This window comes from Lepisosteus oculatus, chromosome 25, assembly GCF_040954835.1.
Source record: "Lepisosteus oculatus isolate fLepOcu1 chromosome 25, fLepOcu1.hap2, whole genome shotgun sequence".
In the NCBI taxonomy this organism is placed as follows: domain Eukaryota; kingdom Metazoa; phylum Chordata; class Actinopteri; order Semionotiformes; family Lepisosteidae; genus Lepisosteus; species Lepisosteus oculatus.
In genome coordinates, this window is record NC_090720.1 from 1183104 (window position 1) to 1207772 (window position 24669).

Below are 24669 nucleotides of genomic sequence, written 5' to 3' on the forward strand. Positions count from 1 at the left end.
TATTCCACAGACCCACAGCTAATAGAAAATCACCATGATTTTCTCAGATAAGTGTGTCTGTCAAAACTGCTGGGGTTTATAGAGCACCTCCCATTCCCAGACTGGGACCATGCAGCAATGGACAGGGAGCAGTCTCACTCCTGTCACGACAAAATTTGTGCCTCTTCAAAAATACCTTAAATCTATTCTACAGACCCACAGATAATAGAAAATCACATTGTTTTTGTCACATAAGTGTCTGTCAAAACTGCTGGGGTTTAGAAGACCACCTTCTGATCCCAGAGGGTCTTGAACGTCTTGTGTATTGTTACAGGTAAGGCTGTCTGTTTCTTTGTCACTGATTGCAATCTATTCAAAGACTCTTTCAGTCTATGCGGTAGTGTTGATATGTAATTGTTCAGTGGCTCCAGGTTTTTTTGTGTTTCATGAGTATTGGCATTCTCAACTGTGAGTACATGGTTTGACCAACATGTGTCTCTGTCTGATGCCTCCTTTATTTCTAGAAAACAAACATAGCATTAGTTTAGTCTATGCTATGTGTTGGCTATGTTGTGATGTTTTGGTCATTTGCTTTAATTCTAAATTTCTGTCCAATGCACAAAAGTACCACCCAATAATGTCCACCTCTGCTTATAGACTTTCCTTCATGGTGTAGCGGCGAGGCTTATTAAAGTAGAGGAATTACGTTTTCTGCTCCCTTTCCAGTCCCTCTCTTCTTCATCTCAGTGGTGCTTGATACAGAGAGGCCATTCCATTTGGCTCACAATTAAGGTGTTTTTCTAGCTGATAGAGTGTCCTGATAAGGAGCAACTCCCAAAAGCTGGTACACATCAACCACCCTAACAATCTAATTTCTGGCGCCTAACAGTCTGAGATTCCAAGGGAAAGTGTTATTCAAAGTTGGTTTACAACCCTAAGGTCAGAGGGTATGGTTACTCATCATCAGCCAATCAGGAACTGGTGGGGCAGGTTAATTCCACGTGGGTCTCTGATGCCCATGAAACTTTCAATCAATGAATGACCTGCATGTCCTCCAGGTAAAAACAGGCAAAACAGTTCCCAAGCGCAGGACAGTTCCAAAGGGTAGAACAGTTCCCAAGGGAACACTGTTCCCAAACGCAGGACATTCTCGCAGCACGCCTGCTGGACATTCAGACTCAGAGCACCTCCTGAACATCCTCCGACTCAGCCCAGACCACCACGTAACGGCCAGTGTGTCCGAGTGCAGGACTTTCCTTTGTTCTAAGAGTCGAGAGCAGAGGTTGCCAGCGCGTAACCAAAGGATCCACCCGAGGTTAGCATCAGCAGCAAGCCTCGTGGACAGGTCGGAACTGTGGACAGCTGAATCAGGATTCAGGACTAGCGCTTCATCAGGAACGAACCGGTCTTCTTCCTGACCTGCTGGACCCACAATCTTTTCTCCTGTGCACAAACTCTGCTAGTTTCAGCCAACACTAACTAGCTGGTTTTCAGAGAGCATCAGCAGAGCAACGCAGCAGGAATCTCCCACCACGTCGCAAGCCGCACCAAGCACTGCCTTTAGAATAGAATTCCATATTTATTTTGGTCTGTATTGCATTCATATTAACAACAGACGACATGACAAAATTAAACCAGCACTTGTTTAGGGCTTTTTTTTACCTGTTTTCGAGAATATAATTATTGTTGTGATCAATTTGGATGACCATAAATTTTGCATTTATCATTTAGACTTAAAATGTTTGATTGTCTTGATAGTGGTTTTTTGGAATGAACGCCTGAGATCTTGTGGAATTTTCTTGACTTGTTCCATTCCTCCTCTTCCACAAGGGCAGGAGACTTACTTATTCTAGACAAATTCAGTCTTATCTTATCACAAAATTCCTCTTTATGTGCTTTGTAAAGAGTTCCTAACCTTTACAAACATTCATTTTGAACTTGACCTCAGAAATGGATGCAATCCGTCCATTTTTTGGTATTGCTGGAATCTGTCCATTATGAATGTCTGTCCATATTGGGATTGACGACAGGAAATTACATTTTTCTTCCTAAAAACTTTTTTAACCAAAACATTGGGCCCTTTGTTCTCCTGTCTGTTTATATCTGTCACATATACATCTTACATTTTTTTTAAATGGTGAAGAAATGGAGAATTCACATTCTCTATGCATCCAAAATCAACATCTCAACAACATGAGTCCTCAGCACCTGTAAAAGTGGGGGCACTGCTAGTGTGTTCAGTTGTGACACTAGACGTCTGAGATTGAAAACCGACTGTGTGACAAGTGTGTTGCTGTTCTGTATCTACCACCCATGAAAATGCAGGTATCATAAATATGAGCAGACAGGTCTTCTTATACCGTGGAAGTAACTATGACACTGAAGATATACATACCGACTCTGCAAAGTTTCCTGGGTTATTTTTCCTGGTTTTGAAAAATTACCACTGTGCTCGTGTTTTAATTTCAGGGGTGTTCTCATAACAGCTACCATCTAGATTCATGTCATCGACATCACTTCTGCACATACTGTACATTTCACTTTCAGAGGGAATGACATGAGGAACAATTTCCCTGGGTGATGGATACACATTCAATACTACTTCTCACTTCTGTGTCATCATGTAACTCAACCTCATTGTCCTGGGAAACCATCTGTTTATTGTCTGTCTTACCACAATAAGACCCAAAACTGAGATAATTCAGCGCTGTTTGAGCACCAATGCTGACATGTGACACATCAATTTTACTTTTTTTTGGTTACATCTGACTTATGTATTAAACTGCTGAGTGCTTTACATTTGTTCATTGAAGTGAAACCAGTTTTTAATGCCATGGCTTTAACATCACAATTGTCTGAGCAACACGGAAACCCTACAGATTCAGTATCTCTGTCATTCTGTGTCATACCTACACAAAGTTAAACCGCTCAGTGCGAGCATCGCACTCCACCTTTGTTTTTTTTGGCTGTTGGGTGATTTAGATGCATAACGGTTTCTGCCTTTTCAAAACATTGCCAGTCCTCCACTCTGTGTCTAAGAACCGTTTTTTTACTGTATGGTTACTCCATGTCACAGCTATGGTTTTGGTCGCAATACTATTATCTTCAGTGTCAGCATTACTTTGGATGGGATCACGGTTGTTGTTGTTTACACTTTTCCCTGCCCATCACTGCACGGTCCCAGTCTGGGAACACCAAGTGGTTCTATAAACCCCAGCAACTTTAGCAAAGACAGTTATCTGAGAAAACCATGGAGATGTACTATATTAGCTGAGGATCTGTAGAGTAGAAATGAAATATTTTTGAAGAGGCACAAATTTGTGTTTGGCTGGGAGGGGTGTGAGACTGCTCCCTGCCCATCGCTGCACAGTCCCAGTCTGGGAATAGGAGGTGCTCTATAAACCCCAGCGGTTTTGACAGAGACACTTAGTTGCCAAAACCAAGGTGATATCCTATTATCTGAGGGTCTGTGCAATAGATTCCATCCACCTGTGGAGAGGCACAAATTTTCCCCATCCAATTCTGCACTGCAGTTTTCTAGAGGTGATCCACCCAGACCAACAATATTAATAAAGACTTAAAACGGAATGAAGAAGGGTGATTTGCTATTGGCTGACTGTCTTAACATTGTATGTTTCACCACTTTTGATGGTACAAAAAATGTTTTTGTCCCTGGTTATAGTTTAAAAAAACTGATGGAATTTAAATATAATAAAGGATTTGATTTAATTACAAGTTTCAGATACAGCTCCTTCAAAAGCATGCAGATTAAAACCTTTTTCACTGAACAGAAAAAAAACATTTCTATGAAAAAAATATAGCAATGACAATTTTTCCAGGAGTATAAATGGAAGAAAAGTGCTGTAAAATTAATAACAAACTTCTAATAAGCTTAGATTTGTCAAACTTGGAGATAAGTGGAGGCGATTTAAAATTTAAAAAAGGACCCTCTAAAATTTTGGCTGAATGTTCAAGGAATACGTTAGCCACGAAGAAATAACAAAGCAGGTGTTTCAGCTGCTTGTCACTTCGCTTAATGTTGCTATAGTCCTCATACGCTACTGTGGTAGCTGAAAGTCTTTTATTTTGATTGAAATTCGGCTATTTACATACACTTCCGGATCATTCGTGTTGCTAAGTGCAGCTAGCTTCATGCTGCTCACCACAACACAGCGAAAACCTGAGAGAGACGGGAAAAGTAGAGAAGAAATTTTTGGTTTGTACCTTCCGCTCTGATGGTATTTAGCCATTTTGAGTCTCGAACAACTAACTACATTGTATGCCTTGCAAAATCAAAACGACAAGAGGACAATTCATACAATGTAAAATTTTTTTAATATACAGCGTAAGATAACATTTCAGGCTTCCAGAAAAAAAGTGTAAGCAGTATATCTACGGCTAACGTATCTTGAACTATTCAGACTATGATTGCAGTCAGTCTCAGTTTTGTGCTGTGTTTTACAATACTAGCTGCTCTGAAAGTGCAGAAATGAACAGACCTTCTGCTAAGGTTAGTGGTAAAAATGTATTAATCTCTTTTTAATCCCGTAGGACATCTCCATTCAGGGCTGTTATAATAACAATGAACTTTATTTTATGCAGCGTCTTCAAGTGTCCTCTCAAAACGCTTTACAGGAAAGGTAAAAACAATACGAGTAGCAGCACTAGTACTAGTAGATGTATTAGTATTAATAATGTTTTGTTTTGGACATGGTTTGTATTTGACATTTCATGTTGCTACATAAATGATAACATTTGATTTCCCTGTACTTGACCACTCCAATAACATATAAGAACATAACAGCCCAAATAAAAGGAGATAAGTAGGTAATTAATCCAGTTTTCTCATCCAGCAGTTTTCCTGAAAGAAGTCGGTATACCAGCTTCAACAGCACGGCTGGGTAAATTTAATGTTCCAAGACCCTTTGGGTAAATAGTTGACTCCCATTCTCATTTCATAATGCTTCTTATTGTCACAATCAATAGTTTTGTTTTTTAAAATGGCAGTGGTTATAAAATACGAGTCTAATGGGCAGAGCAGTGGCACTCTGGCTCAGGGTCTGCACTCGTGGCTGGAGAGTTGCTGGTTCAAATCCCGCAGCCGGCAGAGGAATCCTACTCTGTTGGGCCCCTGAGCAAGGCCCCAGCTGCTCCAGGGGCGCCGTATAAATGTCTGACCCTGCAATCTGACCCCCAGCTTCTCTCCCTGTCTGTGTGTCTAATGGAGAGCAAGCTGGGGTATGCAAAAAGACAGATTCCTAATGCAAGAAATTGTATATGGCTAATAAAGTGATGTTATCTATCTAGTAATGTTTTTGCACCCTCCCGCTTTGCTCCCGGACGTGCGATTGTTAAACATGAAACTAACACGCCGGCTGCACCGCTGCATTGTGGGAAGCGGCAGGAGTCACGTTGTATGTCTAGCATGGCGGCGGCCGGTAGAAGGTATGGTTTTACACGTTAGACTAGAGAAGCACGAAAACAAATGTCATGCGTTTAAGAAATTGCTAATGTGTCGTTTTGCTCTGTCGGTGTGGAGAAGATGGCCCTGTTAATCCAGGTTTAGAAGATATTAGGGATATTTTTCTGTTGAGGTAGCCAGACCGTGTCCGTCGTGAAACCACGCGTTTTTCCCTCGGTCGTGGTTAGATGTGTAATTATGAAAAGCGTTGCGCTCTTCTGCCATACTAAAACAAACAAAAAAAAGTCTTCTCTCTCTTTCAAGTTAAGTTAAAACGAGTTTGATATTTTGTAGGTCTCTATTTCAAGAATGAAAGTAATTTTGCTGGGCTGTTGGAGAATCCTCATCTTTAAAGCCTGTGGTCGATGGTGGTACACGTTTGTCCTCCGCAGTTGTTAACTTTGTAAAAGGTTTAATCGTTCAAAACATCAGAATGTCGCTAGTTTCTAGGCACCCTTTTCTATTTGAACACGAATTTTCAAGAGTGCTGCGTTAGTTTTCAAACGCAGAGAAATTGCTTCACACACTAGTAAAGATATCCAATATTCTCTTCTTGAGCCAGATTAAGTAGTTTCATGACAATTATAGTTTAGTAACGGTTTCTTGAAAGAGGAACGAAAACCTCGTTATTAAAAATAGAGATAAAAGATGAAAGAACACCCGAAGTTATTGAGATGCAGTCTATCGAAAGGTGATCTAAATAACCCCCAAGCATGGCGCTCAATACTCTCCTGATGACCTCTCATACGTGGTTATCATTTCGGTACCGAGGAGTGTTTCAGCGTGGATCTTATATTGCCTGACACCAACCAGTCGAAAATAGACCACGTGCAGAGAAGCCTTTTCCCAATTAAATAATCCAGTAATGAGTTAATCAATTTTGCTATTAAGGTCGACTAGGGAGCTCATTAAGACTCGTCGTAAATATAATAAATCTAAATAATAAATAACCCAGGAAAGCCTCAAAGAGGCTACAAAGTTTGTTTCCGCAGTTCTCCGAAGTTGAACATACTGTATTTCTCTGTTCTCATGTTTTCTCTCAGCTGGTTGAACAGTTAGCTTAACAGTGTTCTCCTACAAGACACATGCGATAGATGTTTGCATGTTTTCTCTGTGTTTGAATGGTCTTTCTCTGGGTGCTCTGGTTTTCTCCCATCTCCCCAAGACGAGCTGTCTAGTTTAACCAGGTGTTCAGGGTGTAGTATCACCGTAGACCCCGTTTAAGAAATTGTCATATTTGTCGTAACCACCGTTTTTTAAAGTGATGGGTAACGAGCACAAAATAGGCGGCACCCGTTGCTGGGGTGGCGCTCTAAGCTGGAAATGGCTGAGCCTGCAGTGTAGTGGGAACTGTGTTCCAGGAAACTGGAGGACCTGAGCGTGGACGAGTTCCTGGAGTCGGGATTCGACTTGGAGGACGATGAGGACTACGAGGAGGAGACGGCCGCCGGGCAGGAGGGGCCGAGCAAGAGGTCCGCAGATCCCACAGCTGCCTCACAGGACAGGTGAGCTTAGAGTTCGGTCACACCTCCTAGTACACGTCCTCGGTGTGTGCATCTTGGTGGCAGAGGCTATAATAAGTATAATAATACAGGAGCTCACAAGACAGGCCATGGAGACCCACACTCCTGCTGGGTTTCATTGCGGCTGAGCTTGGTCGCAACCTTTTTTTCTACTACTCCCGAGATCTCATGTTAACCCATGAGAATCTGTAGTTAATTGGCACCTCCTACATAATTTCGGAAATGAAAAACGAGTGTTCGAAGGGGTTCGGTTATTTTGAGTGCTCAGGTGGAACAAAAACCTGTTGGCGTGTGGGTACACGGGACCAGTTTGGTCGGACCCCTGTAATAATGCATCTTAATTTTAAAGAAGCTTATACATGTGTAACTTGCAGCCCTTTTAAGTTCTCTTAAAGCTGTCAAGTCCAAGTAGAATTACTGTGAAACAGTGAACGTTCAGACCAAGAAAGCCTAGCAGTAAGTGCAGGGCTTGTGGGTGCTAGGGGCAATTTCACCTGTGGATCTCGTCTAGGAGCTCAGCGAAGGTGCTTCAGCACCGTAGCTAGTTAGCTTGTTCCTTATTCCCGGTGCCTCCAGCTTCTGGCGAGAATTTCATGGTTTCTTGACTGCTTACGGACCAGCAGCGCAATAGGGGTCCAAGCGCAGAGGAGGAAACGGGGAAGAGCACTTGTGCCCGTAGGTGGCTAGGCAGCGGAGGGGTTCTCCTTTCTACTGCGCCGTGACGGCTCCGCGTCTTTCCTTGTGCCCCCAGGAGAGTCGGGAAGAAAGGCAAAGCCTCGGAGCATAAGGAGCAGCTGAGCCGGCTGAAGAGCAAGGATCCCGAGTTCTACAAGTTCCTGGAGGACAACGACCGGAAGCTGCTCAACTTCGACGGCTCGGACAGCTCGGAGGACGAGGAGGACGGCAAATACCACAAGCTGCCCGCCCACCTTGAGGTGCCGCCCCAGTGAGAGGAGGGGGGGGGGGGGGGGACGGGCCCTGGCCTCATTGCAGTGGCTCAAAGGGCCCGAGCGAGTGAAAACCAGCAGTCGCACAGAGAAGTAAATCGAAGAGGAGTCTTGACTGTAGAAACCTCTCCTCTGGAGCACAAATATCTGCTCTTCAAAAACCCGCCCACCCCTGTGAAGCCCTTGATATACCAAACAACTAATTTCAGCCATGTGGGAACCTGTCTGCTGATTCTTCTCCTAATTACCCAGTTAATTAACTAATGGTTAATCCCCTCTTTGGCTATTTACACACATTAGATTATGTTAGAGGCCTACACAGGCTGGCTGTGATATCAGTGTGCTCCTTACCCAGCCTGCCCCTGGCTGCTACAGTTCTGAGAGCTCACGGCTCCTGAAAGGAGGAGAATACTTCTTCCACTGGTCTCTGAGCCCGTCTTGTCTCGCAGCCAGAAGTGTACAGCTGAGCCACGACATTGTGGTTCTTCGTCCCCGATGATTTGTTGCAGGTTGTTGTTGTGCTGTGACTCTTTATCTCTGCCTGAAGGCACGAGGATTGCTGACACTTTGAAGACTTTTAACTTTTCCACCGACAGGAGGCCAGTTCTGATGAAGGTGATGAGGACGTAAAGCCAGCCGGAAAATCCAAAAAATCAGCTGATGTGATCAAAGTGACTGAGAAGATGGTGGAGGAGTGGAAGGCAGGCATTAAGGTATTAAGTCATCTTTTTGTTCTTGCGGTTCAGTTATTTGTTCTTTTAATGCTGTCTGCTTCCCGGAGTGTTCATGCCCACACCATCTGGATTGTCCAGGTTACCGGGACGGTGGAGGTCACACGCGCACACGTGTTCTTTACATGTTATCAACCATTGTCTTCATTGCTTTGTCCTTGTTCAGCGGGAGTTTCTATAGTGCAGATGATTGCTCTGTTTGGCAAAGGAATTCGCCCTTTGCAAGATTCACAGCGGTACTCCATGTAGTATCGAAGGACCAAGTAAACAATGTTTTGGCTGTATGAGCCTTCTTTGGGTGTCTTCTTGTCTTCTCTTCTCAGCAGGGAGTAAATCTTTACTTGTCCCTTTGCAGCCTGCGCATGCTGACGCAGCTGCCTTCCACGTAGTATGTCTGGCTTTGACTGGTCATTTCACTTTGCTTTCTTGCATATTGCTTTGCTTTTCACCGTGTTAGACCACGGTAAGATTTGTGGAGGTTGGTGTGTGGGGACTGGGCTCTGACCTGCTCAGACCTTGCAGTGCGGACCAGCTGTGTGTGTACCGTCTGTGAGTGCCGTAGCCCGCTAGTGACACAGCTGCAGGGTTCTCCACCATACTCCGGGCTCCAGGGCCCCCGGCCCTCCCAGCCAAGTCCTTTAACGGGGAAAGCGTTTCGAATCAAGCTGCCGTGGTTCTTTTTCCACCTCTCTGTCGGCTCTGCTCCTGCTGTGAGTTGTTAAAGGAAGAGGGGTGGGAGGGGGTGCATTCAGCTCGCGCGGCGTCGGGAAATCGAAATGGGAACGCTGAAGAGGTTCACCCGAGCTTGGGCGTGTCCAGATTGGATCAGTACAAAGAAACTTCAGTTGTGGTAAGAGAGAAAACGTGCAACAAGCTGTGTGGTGCTCATAGGGATCGCTTTACCGGTGTGCTAGGCCGGTGCTAGTGCTCCATTCAAGAGCCCTGACTGGCTGGTGCTGTGTGCCCCTCTGGGGGTCATGGGACGGGGATTGGGCGCCCGTGTGGCTATTTGCAGGCTCACCACCTGCGCCCCCCTGTGCCCCTTCACAGAAGGAGCTCTCGCCGCGCCTGTTCCGGGAGGTCACGCAGGCCTTCAAAGCTGCCGTGGCGACGACCCAGGGAGGCGGGGGCGACCCCGGACGGTACAAGGTGGAGGACGGTTCAGGTAAGCCCACAGCGTGCGGCCCTCGGGGGGTGGGGGTGGGGTGCTGTGCTAGCGGGTTGTTTGCTTTCGGCGAGGGTGTGACTAAGGGTTTCAGTCCAACTGCACATACCCTGAGCGTACTGCGGTGAGTATAGTTGGAGAGTTATAGTATCCCTTGAGTGCCCTTATCCAAGGTAAGTACAGCGTGCACGGGCATATCCTTGGTGGCAAATTGGATCGTTTAAGGGAAGTAGCCTGATGCAAATCGAAGTAAAGTGTGTGACACACACTATCTAAATGTAACGTGGAAGAACTTCACAACGAAGTGCGATGCAGTTGTTTCTCGGTACTGGTTTCTTTTATTAGTTCTTGTCTGAGCACCCATAGTCACCTCGCACATTTTACCCTTATCTTGATCTAGTTTTACCCAAATCTTTATAATTCAAGTGCGGACGCACCCTTAGCTACCATAAAGTGTATGGTCTTATATATCGATTTTAGCTGTGGAAAATGGGTGGAGTTGTTCTTCACCGGTTTAACTTTAATGATTCTGACTTAAGTCTTCCTTCGTTCCAGTATTCAACGCCCTTGTGTCATTCTGCATCAAGGACCTCTTCCTGCCTCTCCAGAAGATGCTCCTGCTGAAGCCAAATAAAGATAAGATGAAGTAAGAACCCCGAATAATGCCCCTTCTTCCTGTATACCAAGGCTACTCGGCATACAGCCCTTTTGGGCACTCAATTGCCAGAACTATTACGAACATGTCCAGCACATCCAGCTCCTTTGACTGCTAGTAGCTGCTTGATCCACGAATCCCATCCGGTTTTCATCATATCCGGTTTCATCTGGGGTGTCCTCTTCGTCTCAACACAAACATACGAACGTACTTGAGTACTTGCAGAGGCCTATTCTGCCAATGGAAACACCTCAGTTGGAAATACTGGCTGCTCAGGATGTGGGATTGCAGGAATGTGGGGAAACGCAGACCTTTTCCAGTACTTTTGAAGAAGCAGGCTCAGATCCGCCCACCTCGTTAACTTAATTAGCATTTTATTAATTCGATTAAAGGGGTCAGTGAAGAAACGAGGACGGCTGCAAAAGTAGGTTACTGGTCTAAGCAAACAAGTTATGAATTACGGAGACTGTCCCAGATTTCTAAAATATTTGTTCTCCGCCTGCTTGAATTGGGTGTTGAGAATCTCCCTGTTCACATAAGCATGTATGTGGTTGTGGCTCAAGAGGGGGATTGTTCCTGCCTGCAAGAAGAACAGTCGCCAAGCCGTGATGCAAGATGAGGAGGCCACAGGCCCTGATGTGATGATGTCACTTCCTTCTGCAGGCTGGTGCTCCCCTCCTCCAGCCCCAGGTGGCAGAAGGCCCAAACGGACGTCAAGATGTACCTGGCAGGGCTCGTTCAGGTCGGTACCGGTCTGCTTAGCCTTCCTCTCTGGTGGCTGTTGTGCTGTGTCAAAGTAGGTGACCCACACAGCACGGGAACGAGAGGCCGGGAAGAAACAGCTGGATTTTTCTTTTCGCAGCTCCTGTCCTGTTTAACAGAAGCCTCTGTCATCAGTGCCGTTCTCAAGCACGCCAACCAGATGGTCCCCTACTACCTGTGCCTTCCCAAGCAGTGCAGACACTTCCTGAAGGTGAGAGGGGGGAAACGTGCTGATCCTGACAGCTCCTGTCCTGTTTGTGTTGTCACACTGAGCGCTAAATGAGAAGAGAGAGAAATGTTTGTTTGCAAAGCATATCATGGGACCAGTTGATTTTTAGAAAGGAACTAATACGTTAATCCTGCACCCAAATCCCACAGCAATAGGCTATCTGACATTTCCAGAAATAATTTAAGTATTTACCTGACATTGTACTATTAAAGTGTTCAGCTGTATTGCATCAGCCTTTTATTATTTCTCGATTTCACTCTGCTTCTAGTATTTAAATGTATGTTTTCTGGCCTTACAGGGTTGTACCTAGGCCCTTATGTTTCTTGATTATGAAGGGCTTTATCAGTGAGTAAAGATGGCCAGGTTAACTTTTAAGCTTGCAGTTCATTAGATGAGTCAGTGGTATAAAAAAAGGTATACTTACAGGTTTTCATCATTTTTTAATACAGTTGAAAAAATTCAAAAGGGGGGTAAATTTACTCACACCGGGTTTTATCCATTAGTAAACCTTTGCACATCAGAGCCTCTGGGCGAACCTCAGAGCACAGTCGTCCCAGTGCCTCCCGGCACACTGAGACCCCTTCCCAGCCGCCCTTTAGTTTTAAGGCCTGCTTTGGGTCTTCATGCTGTGCTCATTCGCCTGCAGCAACTGATCAAGCAGTGGAGCACTGGCGAGGAGACGGTCCGGGTCCTGGCTTTCCTGGCCCTCAACAAGATCTGCAGACACAAGCAGGGTTCCTATCTCTCCTCTGTCCTGAAGGTACGGTAATGGGGCGCTTCATCTGTCTCTCGTTGGTCACGGGGCTCCCTTTCGTGGGTGCTGTGCTTCCTTCTTAAAGAGATCGTACAGGCGTGTGCTAAGCAGGAAGCATTTGCAGGCCTCATTACAGGCATGTGCTTTGGAGTCCACATGAGGAAATGGCTCCTAAGCTAACACCTCAAGTTAAACATCATTCCACGTTTTTTGGGGCTCGGTATTTTCTTACCTTGCTGTTTCTGTTTATTGGTGTCTTGTTTGTGATGATGTAGTGTTGATGGTCTCACTCCTGTGGCATTGGCTGACGTGAGAAATAAAAATTCATCAGAATTTCAAATTTGTAGGTCCAAGTGCTGATCTTACATGCTGCTGTGGTTAACAAAGCAATCCAATAACAGTGCAACAGGAGTTCACAGAAACGGACTGAAACTCTGTTTGTAAAAGCAAACATCTTCGTCTTGCAGATATATCTTAATCATAAGATGATTAATTTATCTTTTGATCATAGAGGGCTTGTGCTGTTGAGTACAGTATGGAATTATTTTTACTGCTTCAATCTTCCAGCACATGTACATAGCCTACGTGAAGAACTGCAAGTTTACTTCTCCCAACGTGCTTCCAGTCATCAACTTCATGCAGAGGACGCTGACAGAAATGTACGCCCTGGACACTCAGGAGTCCTATCAGCAGGGCTTCATCTACATCAGGCAGCTGGCCATTCACCTGCGCAACGCCATGACCATGAAGAAGAAGGTACAGAGCCATCAGAGCAGCGTTTCCAGGGGCAGGAGGCACTGAGCCTCTTTCTCCAGGGGGCAGGAGGCACTGAGCCTCTTTCTCCAGGGGGCAGGAGGCACTGAGCCTCTTTCTCCAGGGGGCAGGAGGCACTGAGCCTCTTTCTCCAGGGGGCAGGAGGCACTGAGCCTCTTTCTCCAGGGGGCAGGAGGCACTGAGCCTCTTTCTCCAGGGAGCAGGAGGCACTGAGCCTCTTTCTCCAGGGAGCAGGAGGCACTGAGCCTCTTTCGTTGTGTGATGCAGCTCTTTGTCTAATTTGTGAATGTAATGCTTGCTGGTTTTGACTTTGTTTCTACCCCCAGTCTTAAGTTGCACATGCTCTTAAGTGCGTTATTTCCAACAACTACAGCACACAGGCCTTTATGCAGTCTCTCCTTAACTTACTAATTAGGTAGTACTCCCTTATTTCTGTCTAAGCAGCTGTATGTAGTTGATGAATTGATGGGAATGACACTGCAGTGGTCAAGTCCCACGGTGTATTTGATTCTGCTCACATCCGGTTGGTTAGATTTCAGCTGGCACATATGAGGGCAGTCCTGAAACTCTCTAATTAGCACAGACTTCGCAGCGATTAAAATTTCATTCAGGTCTTTTAAGAGCAGAAAGCAAATTTACATAAAGATGTGAATAACCAGCAGACACAGACCAGCAGACTTCAGGACCAGGATTGAGAACCACTGATCCCGAGTTCAGAAGAAGTGTTGGTAGTACTGAACTTGTGAAACACTTGGGTGTGTGGCGCCAGCTGTTTTTAGTTCTGCACAGACTGTGCCTGTTGCTGTTTATCAGTCTGGAGTAACTCCAAAACATATTGGCATTGTGAGCTCTCCAAAGGTATCAACACTGGGAACGTTTCTACCAGCCACCAGCACACATTTGCACGTAACGTACCATGTGTGGCAGGTTTTAATTAATACGCATTAAGAATACGCATTTTTTCCCCTACCTTCTGTATGGTTAGGGTTGTTGTGCAACTTTTTACAGCAAAAACCTGTAAGTCTGTAAACAGTTGATATCTACTTCGGTAGCAGTCGGCACAGGTTTAAAAATATCACACGGCTCAGTAGGTGGGCCATTTTGTTTGGATGACTGCAGTGTCTGCAGACTGCTCTCTTGAATATGTTATTGTAAGGAAATTGGTTAAATTCATAGGTGTGTGGTTCCAGCCCCTGTGATCCACCACCCTGGATTTGTTCTCTGAAGTGTCTGTAAGCCGTCGCAGCCTGGAAACCTTTGAAAAGTGTCGAATTGGTCCAGTTAGGCTCATGATGAGGTCGTTGAGATAACAGCGCTGTAACTTGAGCGGTGTGTTTTTTTTCCTCGTGTTTTGTTTGGATCACAAGGTAGACGCGGAAGGACTGAATGCGGTTTCCTTTTTCTCTTTTTCTTTATTTGCACGCGCTACAGGAGACGTACCAGTCGGTCTACAACTGGCAGTACGTGCACTGCCTGTATCTCTGGTGCCGAGTGCTGGGCACGCTGCACCCCAGCGATGTTCTGGAGCCACTCATTTACCCACTGTGCCAGGTGATCGTGGGCTGTGTGAAGTGAGTCTCTCTCCGTCTCTCGTGTGCCATGTCTTCACAGTACAGTGCAGTCCACCTGCCCCCTTTTAGTTTTCTTCCACTCACCATAATGTATAGTTTCACACTGGGGACAAAGCTCGCCGATGCAGAGTCCAGTTTAACTCTTGTCTTTAACAATCATGGAGGGTTATCAAGAGACACGTAGGTGATCACCCTGGAAAAAAGTTTCAGGTTTTTTAAAAAATACGCATCCACACAAAACATGCTTGTTAAAATTACATTTCCAAGAGTGAAGGTATCGCAATTTTGGGCAAAAGCAAAGGCACATTAGAATTGAGGTTATACTCTAGAACGTTGTTACGCCCATGTGCTTGTATGTGTGTGACAGTAGAGTACATAGCATAGTGCATTTAAAAAGGTGTGATTATCCTCAATGAACAAGCTGTTACACGATTGGGACAGCAGAGGGCAGTGTTGACCATTTCTTGGATTCAGCCACCTTGGCCTTCTGTTCAGATAGGGTTTTTTATATTAAAGGCCTGATATATACTGTCTAAGGAACAAGTAATAGGTTTGTTGACACCTGAAGAAGGCTCCACGGCCGAAACGTTGTATTCTCTTTCTTCTTTTTTTCAGCATGGAATAAACCTATTACTTGCTCCTTTGCAGCCTACGCATGCTGACGCAGCCCCCCACCTGAACATATACTGTCTAATATTTCCTTCGTTCGCCTTCTGTGTTTCTGTCCAGGCTGGTTCCCACAATCCGGTACTACCCTCTCCGCATGCACTGTGTGCGGGCCCTGAGCCTGCTGTCTGAGAGCACCAAGACCTTCGTCCCCGTCGTTCCCTTCTTGCTAGAGGTGACGTGTTGGCGCTTTTCATTGTTTGTAGGGACTGGACTCAGTCAGCCAGTTAAACTGCCCACTGCTTTGTAGCTGGGAGGATAGCTCTCGCCACTCTGTGCCCCAGAGTTGTCGCCTTATGCAGGAGTAAGCTTGCGCAGACAGACGCATGAATGTAAAGGAGTAAGTATTGTCTGCTTCACCAGTGCGATCTGATGCAAAAAGCAGCAGCTTCTTAACTTAATCTTCCTAATTCGTTTTGTTTTTAATTCACTTTTTAGTTATATCTAGCTCCAGCCTTCCTGAGCCCCGCACACCACCATCGCTTTCTCTCACACATTCATGTATTCTTGTTATGTTCGGATGCAGGAAGAAGCCCATGTGCAGTATTTTTTACCTCACCCTTACCTTACCTCACCTTTCCAACCCGATCCCTATATTCTATTTTGTTTTAATTCTTGTCAGTTACCATGTCCTACAACACTCTGGACCTTTAGTCTCGATTTTGTAATAAACAGTGTTCTCTTGGAGCGCCGAGGTCTTTCTGGAAAGTGAAAAGAGAGCCGAGAGAGGAGTTGATCGTGGGTCAGGATGTTGTCGGACCCCTCCACGATGCACAGCAGAGCTCATGCTGCTGCTGCTGCTGCTGTTTTGCAGGCTTGCAGTGTCGGGTTTGAAGGTGTAAACGTGACACCTCTCGCCCGCTTATCGGGAGATAAATCAGATTAGTCTGGCTTCTCTGAGCTCCACGGTCTGACGGGCTAGCCGAGGAGGAGCTGCAGTTAGGATGTTCGGACATTACTCTTTGTTCTTAATTGGATGTTAGAAGTACAAATCATTTCCTGAGCAAACCTGCGAACGCACGTACGGGACAGTCAGGGTCTGGGGGAGGGGGTGCGTCTCTGTGTCGCCCTCAGCCCTGGGTGTGGGGCTGTTTGTGACCACAGGCTTGTCGAGTCAACTGAAAAAGAAGCGAGAAAAAAGTCTGGAAAAAAAACATACAACAGACAGCGTTTAATTTTTTTTTAAGGCCCGTAATTACACTCACAACGCCTTTTTATCAGGTGAAGTGGAGGGGCACCAACTGTCAACATTTTCCATGGCTTTCAGAGAGCACGTGTACCTCTGCTTGTCGCCTTGCTGGTATCAGATCTGTGGCCGCAGCTGCCGTGAGAACAGTACAGCCGAGGCGGCAGCAGCCGAGACCACCGGAAAGCAGCAGAAACTGGGGGGGGTCAGAGCTGTTTCGCGGGAGTGGTCAGTGCCTGGGCAGAGCGCGCAGTGCAGCCCTGACCAGGCTCTGCTACGAGAGAGAGAGAGGGCTGCGGTCCCGGCCCCCTGCTGCGAACGTTCTGCGAAGACCACATCCTCTCAGCCTCTGGGACCCGGCACCCGCGTTTCGCCACCCCCCTCCCCCCCCCACACCCCTGCAGACCCTCACGCCGTGTCAGTCTGATCGCTGGATTTCCTGTCTTGTTTTTTTTTTCTAAAAAAAAAGACAGAAGTGTAGTGGTTTTAAAATTAGACTACCAGAAACGGCACTAGTGCTGGCGTGTGTGTGTGTGCGTGCGCGCGCGTTTGTGCTTGTCCCCCTTATCCCACCCCCCACCCCCGCCGCCGCCGCCGCCTCTGCTTGCTGGGGTTTGCGATAGTTAAGTTTCCTTCTGCTTTAATAGCCCGTGAGCGTATCAGACAGAGTCCAGACGTTACCACTATACACACCCAGCTTCCTCCTGCCTCCCGCAGCCCGACACCACATCCGCGTTCTGCACAGGCAGCACGGCCCCAGGGTGCCACGTTCACCAGCGCGTACCCCCCCCCCCCACACACCTGGGCCCTCTCTCGCTCGGGCTCCTCTCCCGGCGGAGGCGACTCTCATCCTTGGCCAGGACTGGGATGCCCTGGGGCAGCCTGCCCCGTTCCACCCCCGAGCAGCCAGCGGTGTCCCGGCCTGTTCTCTTCCAGTCCCTGCCACCAGGTGGTGCTGTTCCCAGTGGTTCGGTGGTTTTGTCATTCACTCCAGAGGTCAGCTAGACCAGGGGTCCCCCACACCTGCTGGTTTTCAGTCCAGTGGAGCTCGCAGTTAACATCACTGATCTCTTGATTTAAGTGATAATAGCCTTAATCAGAGCATTTCCTAAACTGGTTGCTTTCTGACTGACTGCATTTCAGAAGTAAGAGAAGATCTCCAATTTTTGAGCGGGGAAAAGGTTAACAAAGGATGCAAAGGTTAACTCTTGGCTGGCTCTTTGGCTCAGCTAAGGATTTGTTCAAGTACTTGATTGTAACGAAACCCAGCAAGTTTGGAGGTCCCCAAGTCCAGGGGTGGGAACCCCTGAATTAATGATTTGACAGCCTTGTGACGTCAGCAAGGGCTCGATTGATATCCTGCACAGGGTGAGAGTGTCCAAGTCTTATTCAGGAAATGTGTGATGTGAGTAGGTCTGAAGTCTACCGCCCATGCAAGGCTACCTGAACTTTTAATCTTAATGTTTGTCATATTTTTAAAATGGGGTAAATAAAAAATAAGCAGCTGGAGCTATCCTTCATTTATTTCATTAACAAACAACTAGCCAAGTCAGAAAGGACCATGGGCTTATAGGTACGGTTCAAGAAAGCACCAGTTTGACATGTTCTGCAATTAGAGATGAACTAGTTAACAGCATAGGGCAGGGCAGCTCAAATGTTCAAATGTTTGTAACTGTGGCGTCTGCTTATTGTGATTCCGAGAAGAAAACATTGTTGCAGCTTGAAATTTGTACGTCACCTCACAGGGGCCTTTGATTTAAATGCTGTTGTCGCCTGTGTCGTCGTATTGCTTCACTTTTCCACCTGCCCTTTTTAGTTTTCTTCCTCTGACCTTAACGTATCGATCTGAGCTCTGTTGACAGTCAAGGCATGTATCTGAGTGGCTGGGCTTGCTTATCAGTTACAGCCTGGCCGAACAAAGTCATCACCCCAGACATTAATTTCCATTAGATAGTTGAAACAGATAGTTGCATCACCCACCCCTCCCCAAACTAACACACTTAAAAATTAGTTTCTCAACAGACTGCACTCAGAAAAGGGCCACTTTCATAAACCGATTTCCACCACCCTCACTTCACAGCATTTTCGTTGTGCTTTTTCAAAACGACAAGCTCCTGATCTTGCAAAATCAAAAACATTTCGACCTGCCTGTAGTGACTTACCGTCCTGAGAGAGTGAACTGACAACTCCTGGAGTACATTTCTTCTTAGGGGGGAAAAAAAAGACAGGTTTAAACGCAGCCTGTTAGTAATCAAAACTCAGGAACGGGCATTCAGGTTTGCTTATTGTAGGCTGCCTACACAGATGTAGTCCAGTGCGGAATTGTTTCATAAAGATTTGTGACTTATGCCAAGATCCATCTATCTCTATAAATTACGCCATGTTTCTGGGTCAGTGGAGTATTACGTTGTCCCAGCAGGCTGTTGAACAAAATACAGTCTTAAGATAAAATGTCTCCGATTCACCTGCTCTTGTTTCCCCCTCCCCCCTCTTTCTTTGACCTTTCAGGTTAGCGAAAAACAAACCTCCTTGATTTTCTTTTCTGTCCTGCACGCACCACAGGCCCACACGCCTCTTTCGTTTCAAGCGTGTCTTTTTGTGTTTTTTGTTTTTGTTCCCGGGCTCGTTCCCGTCAGGTTTTCCAGCAGGTTGATTTCAACAAGAAGCCGGGCCGCGTGAGCGTGAAGCCCATTAACTTCGCTGTGATCCTCAAGCTGTCCAACACCAACCTGCAGGAGAAGGCCTTCAGGGTAAGTGGGGCACACCTTCCTCCCCTCCGTGACCCCCGGGCACCTCTAATAGGATTAAGGAGATTAGAGCACGGGCGCGAGGAGCATTACCATACCTGCCTCTCCCGAGGGGATTGCTGGAGGCTCCTTGGATTAGCATCTTTCCTTTCTCGGACGAGAAGCCCTGTGTATAAATATACATATGGAGGCCTTTTTCGTTGACGAGCGCCTTGTCTAGAAAAGAAATAAACGGCGTCTTTTGCGTTTGCCTGCCTCCGACAGATGCTCTATTGCTCAGGCTTTGCGTGCAGCGGAATGTGCTGTAGTGCATGTGTGTTTTACTGGAAGGAGCCTGACGTTATCCAGTCTTTTTTTACTGGGGTCCCTTACCGGGGCCTGGTATTGTCCGATCTGTTTTTTAGGGTCCCTTACTGAGGCCTGATCAGTGAGCATGGCTGCATGAAGAACAGACATAAAAGGGGAATGTGAGGCAAATTAATATAAAACACCCGCCCGAAACTTGGCCTTGCGTTGCTGTCCTCTGTCTGTGATAGCCGGCTGTGTTTGTTTTAAACGTCCAAGTATTATCTGGCAAGAGAGTACAGGGACAGCTCGGGTTTGATTTGATGGACTGCAGTGCTGCGCTGCGCTGGCCAGAGTTGCAACGAAACCGCGAGCTCGTTTCAGAGCGGGGTTCTGTGTTTAATTATTCACCACGGTTGGATCAGGGATCACAGCTGCGCGGTTTCCTTCTGCTGGGCTGGCTCTCCCTGGGCTGTTTCCGAAATGTGTGTCTGTGTTGCAGGACGGCCTCATCGAGCAGCTGTACGATCTGCTGCTGGAATACTTCCACACGCAGGCTTGCTCCATAGGCTTCCCCGAGCTGGCCCTGACCACTGTCGTTCAGGTACGTCCCCGCTCAGAGCCTCTCCTCACCTGCTCTGCCTTGCAGCACTTAAAGAGCACGTCCAACACACAGACTCTTGGCTGTCAGCGAAAAAAATGACACAGCAACACTCGGAGGTTCCTTACAGTGAGGAATAGCTGTAGAAATTTATTTTTCTTTTAATTTGTCCTGAGCGTCTCTGAAAATTCCACATTTTTGTGGATCATGCCTCTGTTTTATGGGCATTGCTGTGGTCAGCATTGCTGCCTCTCAGCGCTGGGGCCCCGGGTTCAATTCCAGATCCCAGGGGTGCTGTCTGCGTGGAGTTTGCATGTTCTCTCTGAGTTTGTGTGGGTTTCCTCCAGGTGTTCCAGTTTCCTCCCACAGTCCACAGACATGCTGGTGGGTTATTTGATTTTGGCCCTGGCCTCTGTTGGGCTCTTTTGTTTCTGCACTGTACTGAGTAGACAGAGTCGTGCCTGCTGGTCGCATCTCCTGTGCCCTTGTTCTTCCCAAAAAGCAGGGATCAGGCTCCTCTTGTCTCAAGGAAAAAAAACATCCCCACAAAAGATTATTACATTTGGCTTCCAGAGAGATTGGCTTTATGATTTGCAGCTCAGTTTTTTTGTTGTCTGTGTTCGCAGAAGATGAACACCGTCAACCAGGCATTTTGATAAATGTTTCAAGAATGTGGCCGGTGGAGCTGCATTATGATTGATTTTTGATTTTGTCGCGACCTGGGAAAAAACCGAATTAAAAGTCAGCTTTCCCTTCCTGGTGCTTCATCTTGCCGACCGTGCGGTGGGGAAAAGGCCGGTTTTGCAGCGCCTGCCTTGCAGGGCCTTCTTGCCGTGGGAGTGAGTGCTGGGGAGAAGGACAGGACAGCGCTGCAGTGATGGGGGTGTGGGGCCTCACCACTCTGCAGTCAGGGGCTCCAGGGGCTTCTCTGAGACTGGAGCCAGAGTGAGTGGGACGCAGGACTGGCGCAGGAGTGACGAAGTTTGAGCAGAACAAAGCTAAAAAAAAGAGTTAAAAACATAAATGCGTTACAAGGGTATTTATATTATATTGCGCCAAATAAAATGGAGATTTGATCAAAACAGACGTCCACAGTTTTATTAGCACTAGAGTTATCACTGCAGGTGGGTGAAAGTTGGTGGCCTGCTCACTGGCTCTCTTGCCTGTTGTCTCAGCGGTTGAAAACGCTTCCAGACATTAGAGGCTGTGTGATACAGTGCTGAGGGCTGCAAAGGAGCAGGTGAAGGTTTATTTCTTACTGACTGCATGGAGGCTCGCTGCATCCTTACAAAACTAGGAGCCAGAAAAATATGGAGACGTGTGCTTGTATTAGGTAAGATCTGAGGTTTACGATAAAAGCATACAGCTGAGAATTCAGTTGTACCACCACTGTAATACAGTGCGTCTCTCAGTTTTATTTTTGTACCTTTTCGTTGTGCAACCCTGGATGTCCAGTATTTTCACACAACATTTTTTTTACCCTACCAAACAATTCATATGAGCAGCCATTCAGCTTGAGTTTTAATCTTTTTGTCTTGTTTTACCTACTTACACCTTTTATATATTTCGATTTTGGTAACTGTTGAAGAAGCTGCTTGTGGTTTTCCCCAGCAAGGTTGTGACCTATGGTAAAACCCTGATGCTGACTGTGGGCTAATCGCGCTGCATGCTGGTATGAATGTCCAGGTGACAGCATGGTTTTCACAGGAAGAGAGATGGTGGGTGTAATACTGATAGCACTCAGATCATTGCAAGAATACACAAGGACTCGTATTTAATCCTTTCAACAATGTGTGTGAGGCATTAGGAATTATGATGAACAGTTCTGTTAAGCCAAATCCTGTTTACGTTATTGGTACTGTACTGGTTGGCGATGCCTCCAGACAGCGTGAATAAACAACAGCTGAGGAAAGTCTCGATGTGACGAACCGCCTCGTGTCTGTTGTTAGGATTATGTGCACCAGTGGGGTTGGGGCAACAGCTCCTGTCTGGTTTTTTGTGGGGTCCTGTTACAGCTGTAGAGGAGATGTGGGTGTGTGTGGCTGTGGGGAGGGGGTGCTGCACCCCTCCTTGGCGTGACCCCTGACCCCCATCTCCCCCCCCATTTGAGAGGAGGAGCCGAGGGGGCTCCTGCAGGAGGAGGGAGGGGGGGGTGGTTCGGAGGGGCGCGTTGTGCTGGGACAGAAAGAGGATTGCCCCGTGTTTGTCCTGGGGCAGGGAGCTGTGCTGACCTCTGTCCTGAACCCTTGACTTCTCCTTGGAGCTCCGTCTCCTTGGTTTTCTGTAGCTGGGTTAACCCGGGATGCGCTCTCTGTGTGTGTGACGCCCCCCTTCTGCCCTGTGGCTTGGGTTGGCACATGAGGGATGGTGCTGCTGAGGCCTTATCCTGGTGACAGGACCCGTCTAGTGCCTTGAGATTCGCCCCAGACTGCAGCTGTTGGAATAACCTCTTGGGAGGCAGCCTCGATATCGTAGGAGGGTTTAAATCTAGCTTTTCTGTGGTCCCCAAAAAGCATTGGCTCCATTTAGCATAATTGCCTTTTCCACTGTACAAGTTACGCAATCTGGAAAGAAGAAGACACCATTAATGGTGATGTTGCATTAACCTGACAGGGGAATCATTCCACTGCAGAAAAATAGTCTGTCTGCGATGCTGCCAGTGCGTGAAAGCCCCCTGTGTTCTTTTCCCTTGTCCGTAATCGTCTCGGCCCGTTTACGATAGGATTATTGTGGGGCTTTGTTGGGCCTCTTACAACGGATTATAAGGTCAGTCAGCCTTGTTTCAAAAATGGGTGTGGTTGGACATAATTGACTTTCCAAACAGTAGGCGTTTAATTGAGGATACATGTTATGTCCATACGTTGAATATAGAAGATGATGCAAGGCGGTAATTTTATACGATTCATCTAATGTCGGGCCTTATTCCCATAAAGTTGTTTTTTCTCATCTGCTAACCAGAGAGGCACATGTTCAGTTTATGCTTGCCTGAGTGGCGCAGTCTTAAAAGAACATGTGCTGAATTTCTTTAAGGATTCAGCATGGAAAATGCACCAGCAGTTTTCCATAATTCTGCAAGTAGGTGCCCATTCACCGACGCTGTTATTGTATTTGTAGTGTATGGCCTAATGCTAGAATGCTTGCCATGTTTCCAGCGAGCGTGCAGCAGGAAATGGATAATGGTTACGGGCAGAGATAATGTTCGGAACATTACCACCATCGAATGCAATTAGAGCCTGCTCCCTCAACTGAAAAGCTGCACTTTAATTACATAATGAAAACTTGGAGCAAATGAGATGTTTAAGTCCTTGCTCTCGCTCTGTTTGGGTCCCATCTGGTTGTTTGGAGCCAGAGAGTAATGAACCTTTAGAGATTAAATCATCGGAGGGGACTGCCCTGGCCGTGTGTTAATCAGGGGCCGCAGGCCGCACAGCTGCAGGAGTTCTGAGCCAGCTTCCTGAGTGAGGGGTTCCCTGTACTGGGGTGTTCGGACGGCAGGCACTGCAGGAAGGGCCAGCGATGCTCAGTGCAGCAGGAAGAGATTGCACCACTTTTGTGGGTGTCAGGAAGTAAGTGCTTCGTCCAGGCAGGTACGAAAAGGCCATTAGTGCTGTGGTGAACAGCAAAGAGCAGTGTGCAGCAAATTGTGCCACAAAATGCAGGTTTAAACACTTATTTGCTACTCATCCTTCTCACTTCTTTGTTTTTGTTGTGTAAATTCCAGTGCTGGTGTCCTGTTTCTTGTTTTGTAGATGGTTTAAGCTACATCTGCGTTATGAAATAAAGTATTTTTTTTAAATTTGCGTTCTTTCCTCTGCCTGTTCACAGCCACACTCTCCTGTAGTTCATAAACGCTGTTACCCAGGGCCAGCTCTCAGGCTGTGCACGGCCTTGGTGATTTCAGTGATTTTGCATCTGGTGAAGCCTTCGTCGCGGTGTGCACGCAGCACGTGTCGGAATGCAGCCAGCAGGAGTACTGGGAGCCCTTCTGGGATGCCTGGAAGGTTTAAGGAAGATAAAGTGAAAGCTTTTGAATAAGCTGTGATACTTATTCTCCTTCCTGACCCAGCTCACCCCCTCTCTCTCTCTCTCCCCTTTTCTCTTCTGCAGCTGAAAGCTTTCCTGAAGGAATGCAAAGTGGCCAATTACTGCAAGCAGATCCGGCAGCTGCTCGAGAAGATCCAGGAAAATTCTGCCCACATCACGAGCCGGAGACAGAGAGCCACGTTTGGTGTGGCTGACCGGGCGGCTGTGGTGAGTCTGTGGTCCTGTTCTCCTCCGGGGAAGACCGTCTGTCTCCAGCGCGATAACGCGCTCAGAGGGTGGCACAGGAGAGCTCGTATTCCCAGCAGACCGGGGGCAGTGGGAGGGTGGCGGTGGGGAAGGAATGATCGCGCCCCATCTGGGAATGATCTTCGCCTTCCCAGTCGCTCGCTCCGGAGTCTTCTGGAACGGAGCTGAATGCGCCGCATTGTTTGAAATCAGGAAGTGGTGTGCCACGCCGTTTCCCTTCCCCGAGGACATCCTTGTAAACTCGATGTACTCAGTCTCTGCGGGTTTCCTCCTGGTGAGGAGCTGTCCTGAATTAAAACAGAGATGGAGATGCTCTAAATCCTTCTCCAGTCCCCCCCCGATT

At 46.9% G+C, this 24669-nt stretch overlaps 1 protein-coding gene and 1 long non-coding RNA gene across 5 annotated transcripts in view; one reads left to right on the forward strand and one right to left on the reverse strand.

Moving 5' to 3' along the window:
- Positions 1 to 24669, forward strand: part of noc2l (NOC2-like nucleolar associated transcriptional repressor) — an 87269-nt gene that overhangs the window by 50422 nt on the left and 12178 nt on the right. For 2 of the 3 annotated variants that reach the window (XM_069183614.1, XM_015336991.2), the window contains 14 exons: positions 6802 to 6945; positions 7715 to 7898; positions 8507 to 8623; positions 9692 to 9806; positions 10362 to 10452; positions 11125 to 11203; positions 11324 to 11434; positions 12099 to 12212; positions 12774 to 12962; positions 14412 to 14551; positions 15281 to 15392; positions 19040 to 19153; positions 19938 to 20039; positions 24144 to 24287. In XM_069183614.1, coding sequence (XP_069039715.1) covers positions 6802 to 6945; positions 7715 to 7898; positions 8507 to 8623; positions 9692 to 9806; positions 10362 to 10452; positions 11125 to 11203; positions 11324 to 11434; positions 12099 to 12212; positions 12774 to 12962; positions 14412 to 14551; positions 15281 to 15392; positions 19040 to 19153; positions 19938 to 20039; positions 24144 to 24287 — 1756 coding nt within the window. Of the gene's footprint in view, positions 1 to 5354; positions 5425 to 6801; positions 6946 to 7714; positions 7899 to 8506; positions 8624 to 9691; positions 9807 to 10361; positions 10453 to 11124; positions 11204 to 11323; positions 11435 to 12098; positions 12213 to 12773; positions 12963 to 14411; positions 14552 to 15280; positions 15393 to 19039; positions 19154 to 19937; positions 20040 to 24143; positions 24288 to 24669 lie in introns of those variants that run through there. The other variant, XM_015336990.2, reaches the window with a different exon arrangement.
- Positions 14546 to 17468, reverse strand: LOC138225032 (uncharacterized). Of its 2 annotated transcripts, none has more exons than XR_011183580.1 (3): positions 17205 to 17468; positions 16243 to 16335; positions 14546 to 14744 (listed from the first exon to the last, which is right to left on the reverse strand). It is a non-coding gene; the product is annotated as an uncharacterized lncRNA (long non-coding RNA). The 2 variants fall into 2 exon arrangements; XR_011183579.1 differs by lacking the exon at positions 17205 to 17468 and adding an exon at positions 16498 to 16765.